At 35.8% G+C, this 7398-nt stretch overlaps 1 protein-coding gene across 1 annotated transcript in view; it reads right to left on the bottom strand.

Annotated features, from left to right (window-relative positions):
* Nucleotides 1-7398, bottom strand: part of LOC136834061 (location of vulva defective 1-like) — an 80260-nt gene that overhangs the window by 50480 nt on the left and 22382 nt on the right. The window contains 3 exon segments of the mRNA XM_067096317.1: nucleotides 4090-4231; nucleotides 4694-4809; nucleotides 4932-5014. Coding sequence (XP_066952418.1) covers nucleotides 4090-4231; nucleotides 4694-4809; nucleotides 4932-5014 — 341 coding nt within the window.

The following is a 7398-nucleotide window of genomic DNA, read 5'->3' as shown; positions in this document are numbered from 1 at the left end:
AATAGTCATAAAGAAAACGAAATAAAAAGGGAGGTGGTAAAATAATTAGGTAATTAGGTCAAATATAACCCAGGATCACATGTGATAATCCGTCATATGCTAAAAAGTAATTACTCAGCGCTAGGGATTACTGGAAGAATTAACCGCAAAGGCACTCACATACACATGTAAAAATCTAAATGCTATTTAAGCTTGTACTTATAGAGAAGTTTAACAAATATGGTGTAAAGTTTAAAGAGCAAAACTTAGATCTGAAAGCCTGCCATTGTTTTGACAAGAAACGATGTTCAGCAACATTCATTTTTACTGTCCTTTTGCAATATATTGTGACCCTAGCTTAGATACAATAAAATTATTGCATTCTCTCATGTTCACAATTACAGTATTGGGTATTTGCTCACTTCTACAGAATATTAGTGTTCGCATAACTCACAATGTTAACGACTTCCAAGTATGTCCATAATGTCTCTGAATTTTTTTTGACAAATAATTGACAGTTTTCTGTAAGAATATTTTTTTTTACCCTAAAATGAGTGCGTTTACAAGATAACAAATTTTTTTATATTCTGACCGAAACAAGTGGACTTCAAATTTTTACAAAACTTTAACCAATAAGAATATCTCAAAACACGCCTTCAGGGTCAAGAGCTATTGCTATTGGATGATTATATTCGTCGCAACTTCCTGAGCAAAATGGCAATGATTTTGTTAGAAGCTAAAAAAAAAAAAAAAGAATTTTGTATAAACCAATTTTCAACAGTTTTGTTCTTACCAGATCACCAACGGGATGGCAACCAATCTATAAAAATATTGAGAGCAACCACATACCAAAAGTGTCATCATCTGAGGCTGAAATCTTGCCGCTTTTGCATAACATACGAGTGTGACCTTACGATGCAGGTCAATGTCAACTGCATTTGGTCATATTCTCTGACAAGCCAGGAATTCCTATCTATATGATTAAGATTAATAAATAAACATTATATTATGCCAGGAATTCCTATCAATATGATTAAGATTAATAAATAAACATTATTTATACCCGCTTGCAGGTATAAATATGACAGTTGTACACCTAGCTTTATTCGCCTTTTGAAAAACGGAAGAAAACTCTAACAAAACGCGAAGGAATAAATAAACTTTGGACAGCTACTGTATGGTTTACTTGGTGCTACAAAGAAACTCGTTCGAGAGATCGAGAAACTATAACACGGACTCATTATTATTATTATTATATATTATTAGGAGAATAGGTACCAGCCCTCGGGCTAGGGAGTTACACAATGGGCCTAGCGACACACTGGCCACGTGGCATAGGCATTGGGACCTGTCCCCCCACAAACTGGTTGTTGACCTAAGAAACAGGAGATCGGCGCCCTACCCTATGAGCCTACAGAGGCCAAGGAGGACTATATTATTATTATTATTATTATTATTATTATTATTATTATTATTATTATTATTATTATCAGGATTTCAAATTACGATAAAAACAGAAAAAACGCACACGAAATGTAATTTGTATAATTACTTACTAGCTGTTACACACGTAAAGACCAGGATACAAAAACGCACACCAGTGTTGACCTGTTACAGCTATGCACAGTATGAGAATGGATGATTCTGCTCGTAATTCTCCAGTTTTCTTTTGGGGAGACTAAACGAGCCTTGTTCTCCTCCAACCTTATAGGGTGCAGATTGCGATATACGATCGTGCTTGTTAGCATACACACAGTAAATTGCCGATGCATTCAACGATATGAAATCTGAATTTCTGAGATTACTAATTCTCTGTCACGATACACCTGCTTTAAATTCTCTTTCCGTCGCTCAGGAACAGTTATTTTCTGGGGTTTATGGCAAGGATAAACTTCTTAGTACGTCGTCAAATTCTTGCTTGAATGGGAAGAGTTCGCATGTGTCGATATTGAAGAAGTGATTTTCCAATGTCTGAACATAAATCTCATGAATTGCCGTGGCCATGACATTAATATAATCTTAGTGAAACGCCCGGGGAAGAAAAATATTTGTTGAAATGTAAATGGGGATGTGAAGCTGTGTGGGTGTGCCGGCTGCACACATACATACATATATACATATCTATCTTTCTTTGTGTGTATGTGTATATATTTATGTATATATATATATAACTATACATATATGTATTATATATATGCATATATATAATACTGTATACTGTTAACGCATTGAAAACAGTGTAAGATATGTTTAGAATTTGCAACAATTAGAATTGTTTAATTATGAAAAGCAATATTTAATAGGAAATTATTTTATGGAAAATTTAACCCATTTACTAGAACATTATATATTGTCGCCTGCAGATTCTATATATATATATATATATATATATATATATATATATATATATATATATATATATATATATATATATATATATATATATATATATATATATATATATAGAAACTATATGATGGTGATATGTAATATGCTAGTAGATGAGTTCAATTTTCCATGAGATAATTTCCTATTAAATATTGCTTTTCAGTAACAATTTAAATGAAGCGTGTCCTAATTGAATTTGCAAACTACAAGCATATCTTACACTATTTTCAATACGTTAACCGTATACAGTATTCCCTTTCACAGCTTGTTATGAGATACATCTTAAGATACTCAATTCAAACACCCACTTGTTTTGATAATTGTGTCGCCATTTGAAAAATCAATACTGGTTCAAATATACAAGCATAACAAGCACCTGATTGTCCTTATAAAAAACGTGTTTTCTGAAAGTGATTGTTAACGGGTTGCACAAGTTTATGCTATGGAATGGAAACGTCGAGAACGGCCACCCTCTAGGATTACTCATCCGCTAATACCAGTTTAAGCCTTGGCACTATTCCCTCCGGCAAAAACACCACGTTTCCGATATTTCAAACAGAAATCGATATCTCTTTTTTTTTTTTTTTTTTTACCCTGGAAAGTAATGTTTCTTTGGGATTTAAAGGATGTATGCTTTTAGGCTCTAGAGGGGGGTGGGGGGACGAACTATATTGGAATTTGCTTATGTGCGTTGAAAGGTGCAAGCTGTAAGATAATTTTGCAATTCGGATTAAATAAACAACATTAAGTTTCACAAGATAAAGAACAGGGCCCTGAGGGAAATGTTTTCTCAAGAACAGAAGCTTGCGTTACTTAAAGTATTGCCTTATAGCATCACTAATGAAACCTTGCAAGACTGCAGTACGTGCAACAGTGAAAAAAAATCTATTAGCATAGTTCCATAACTAATCTTGTTTTGTATATCATCATTAAAAGATGAATCTTCAAAGGATGCTGTTTGTGCAGACTTAAGAATATGTCTGAAAGAAGCATGCATGGCGTTTTGCACTACGGAATATATCACATCTTTCTGGTTGGCAAAATCGTCAAAAGTGATCTCGTCAGAGGTCGGAGATTGTTAATGTGGTTAAATTAGAAAAAAAAATTAAGAAACAACATGAATAAGGTTAAAGGGGTTTTATAAGTTTCATATGTTTTATTAAGTAAATGATAAGATTCTCCTAAACAGTTGAAAAAATCATATTTTCCATAAATAGAGAGAAATCTTTCCAAACGCCATCCATAAAAGTTAATGTCCAGAAGGGGTTGACTGAATGGCCGAAAATTTGCTCGAAAGCTTTTCAGATTCAAATGGGCAACTGTCTTTAACATCCAAGATAAAACAAGGATTTTTGCTCTGGCTTGCTATCAATTGTGAGATACAAAACTTACAAGCGTGATTAAGTCTTTCCCTCAGCCTCGTTTAAGAATGAGAGAGAGAGAGAGAGAGAGAGAGAGAGAGAGAGAGAGAGAGAGAGAGAGAGAGAGAGAAAGAGAGAGAGAGAGAGAAACTTCACTACACTATATATACGTAGACGATGAGCCCCCAAGAACGAGTTTAGAGAATAATCATTCATAATTCGATAAATCAAAGACACTTTGGCTACAAGTCCCACGTCTATCTGCAGCTAAGTTGCTGAATCGCTTCAGTCCAGTGATATGATCTCCACTTCCCTAGCGTCTCGCACTGATTTTTACATAAGGTTAAAGGTCATATCTTACATGCGTCAGGTATGGCCAGTTCACGATGCTGATTCCTACGGGATCTCCACACGTACCAGTCGGGCAGAAATCCCTCCGGGAGGATAATGGAGCTTTTGTTATCTGCCAGGGAAGGGTCCATTTCTCCCCAACCAGTTTCGTCCTGGGGAATAAAGGCCACGATATGAAAGCTATATATATATTCTCCTGAGTTCATCTTCGAGTAATTATACCTGACAAAAAAAGTACCCGGTTGCCAACTGTGGTATGGTTCGGGACCTTCCCTGAAAAAAAGCGGGACGCCATATCTTCAAAACTAACCATAGAATCTCCTTGAAAATAATCTCAAAATGTTTAACACGCCCAAAATACAAAAAATATATATTTAAATCCTGACCTAACCCAACGTAACGTAACCTAACCTAGAGGCATGGCAAAAAAAAAAAAAAAAAGAGGGACCTAAAGGCATGGCAAAAAAAAAAAAAAAAAGAGGCGCCCACTCGTCTGGCCGAACCATAATACAGTTGGGGAATATGCTACCCGGTTACCAAGTAAGAGACTAGACATTATTTTAGAAGAGTTGTGTGTTCCATGTCCAGTAAAAGGTTTTCAGACGAGAACTCACATGGCAGTGTCAACCATCATGCTATTGGGGTCACTGAACGTCCAAGACTCCCCAACTAAGCATCTCTTCAGAGCCGTTTTTGTCAAACGATTCACGGCGTTTTCAAGTTTGGGTACCTGGGGATATGTGGCTCAGCGTGATTATTTTGTAAAGCTTCATTCCTCGTAATTTCTAGGAAAACAGCGCTATTCACACGAAGGTTATAGGACATATGCTTAGACAGCTTCGACATCCTTACCTGATCATAGCCTCTTTCCTTAGTGACGTCTCTAACGTTGCACATCCGGATCTCAGTGTCACTAGGAGGAATTATCATGTTAACTGAAAGAAGAATTTTGACATTTAAAACAAATGTTTGCTTTACTTTTAACGGTAATTCATACTTAAACATCCTAAAATCAGCCATCGCAGAATTCTTTAATAATGTTTTCCAGTTAAGCTTTAAGCACCAAACTACACTTTCAAGTTTCGAAGTTTTCAAGTGATATCTGAAATTGTGCGCCGTATCCCAAGGCAGGAGAGCTCTTACTGGAGGGCTGTGAACTCCTCGGGGGAGGGCGGGGGACGGGGGGGGGGGAGAATGCCCACTAAAATGCAGAGGCGTCTACCTTATTGAGACCACAGCCTACCACACGTCAGGTCAGTCAGTCTGTTGAGGACTGCTATCAGACTGATAGCAAGCAGTACAACCTGGACATTACTGTCTTGGGCAATGCTAATTATTCGGATGCAGGCATAATATTTCCTACAGGAGCCTCAGTGACAAGATATACTGAATAAATGGCAGATGAACCTCCATTGTTCATGTTGGATGACTGGAAAAGAATTAACAGTATGAGTCCCCAAAAATGATTGGAGCAAGGAGTTCGCAGCCCTATTCTATATTAATACGGCAAAAATAAAAAAAATGCCGAAGGAATAAGGGTTGTAGGGGAAGCAGAGAGTATTGGAGGGGGGAGGACGAGGGAATAAAAACAGTATAACAATTAAGAGGTCTAGTGAAGAGAAAAAGGATATTCTTTGACGTCCAATTACATAACAGAAATGAATTTAGCGTATATGCACACAAGAGGGTTATAAGTTAGTTAAGAAGAAACTGATATAAAAAAAGGTAGGTGATATGAAAAGAAAGGTAATAAAATAATTTTTACGAGTATAAGTTGTTTAATAAGGAACTGAATGTAGAAAGGGGCTAAGGAACAAATTAAATTTCATAATAAAAAAAATGAAAATGAGGATATGCCCCTGGACGACAATACAGCTTTCGCTGGCGTTAGAATTTTGAGGATTTGTTGAATGTAAAGGGCGGGTTAAATAACGCAATAATGAATGGAATGAGTGTAAATGCTCGTGAAAATGGCTGCTGAGGAAGTACTAAATGCAATTAAGAGGCTGAAGATTTGAGAAACACCAGGTTTCGATAAAGTTACAGTGGTGATAGTGTGAATGAATAATAATGAAGGAATGAGAGAGAGAGGAATGATTGTTCCACTGTACAAAAATAAAAGTAACAGAAGCGACTGTAAGAATTATAGGACATAAAGTTACTTTTTGAATTGGTAAACTGTATGGGATGATGAGCAAAAAAACTAAGATAGATGGCCGTCGAACTGATAAAGAAAGAGCAATGTGTGTTTATGCAAGGAACCGGGCGTGGACATCAAGTATTTGTTTTGTTACAGTTATATCAGAAAATGGAAAGTAAAAGGAAAAACCTGTATGTCGTACAAATGGGCTTATAAAAATGTTTTTGAGAGTAGATGCAGAGGCAATGTGACTGGTGTTGAGAATATAAGGTTTGAATCTAAGATGTTGAGAGCAATTGAACGTTATGTGATTTAAGCAAAGCGTTTCTTGAATATGCAGTTGAGAGAGATAATGGTTCAGTGTAAAAGGTATGTAATGTCTTCATAGATATGAACAAGAAAAGCTTTATGTGGATAAATGGAAACAGGAAATAAGGAGCAATGAATGTTAATAAGGATGATGGAGGAATTGACGTGGCTGATTCGATTAAGTGCATGGGAATAACTAAAATGGATGGTGGCTGTATGAGAGAGAGGAGGTGAGCCACAGAATAGGTGGAGCAAAGAAGGGAGAAAAAGAATGGGGAGGGAGCTTAAATGTATATGGAAGTTCAGGTGGAAATGTATGATGAAATTTAGGCCAGCTCTCCTTTGTGGACATGAGGCTTCTTTGTCCAAAAAAAAAAAAAAATCTGTAACAGTGACAGTATTCAACCAACAGGCTCATCTTTGGGACTTGTTGTCCAAGCCTGTCCCAACTCCTCTCACACTAGTCTCTATACAAGTGGAAAGAATGAAAGTACTAAACTTGGGACGATACGCAATGTTCTAATGGTAAGCACTTGCTGCCTCGATCCTCTTCTATATTATCATATATGTGCGTGTATGTATGTATGTATATATACAATTATATATACATATATGTGTATATATAAATATACATATCTATCTATCTATCTATATATCTATCTATCTATCTATCTATATATATATATATATATATATATATATATATTATATATATATATATATATATATATATATATATATATATATATATGTGTGTGTGTGTGTGTGTGTGTGTGTGTGTGTGTGTGTGTAAATTTTGTTACATACAAATGCCATTTTATTTATGTTCACAAATATTAAGCCACCAATATCGCTTGACATCTAATCCAC

This window comes from Macrobrachium rosenbergii, chromosome 53 (genome assembly GCF_040412425.1).
Source record: "Macrobrachium rosenbergii isolate ZJJX-2024 chromosome 53, ASM4041242v1, whole genome shotgun sequence".
In the NCBI taxonomy this organism is placed as follows: Eukaryota; Metazoa; Arthropoda; class Malacostraca; order Decapoda; family Palaemonidae; genus Macrobrachium; species Macrobrachium rosenbergii.
The sequence above is the reverse complement of the archived record's forward strand: the minus strand, read 5'-3'. Positions and strand labels throughout refer to the sequence as shown.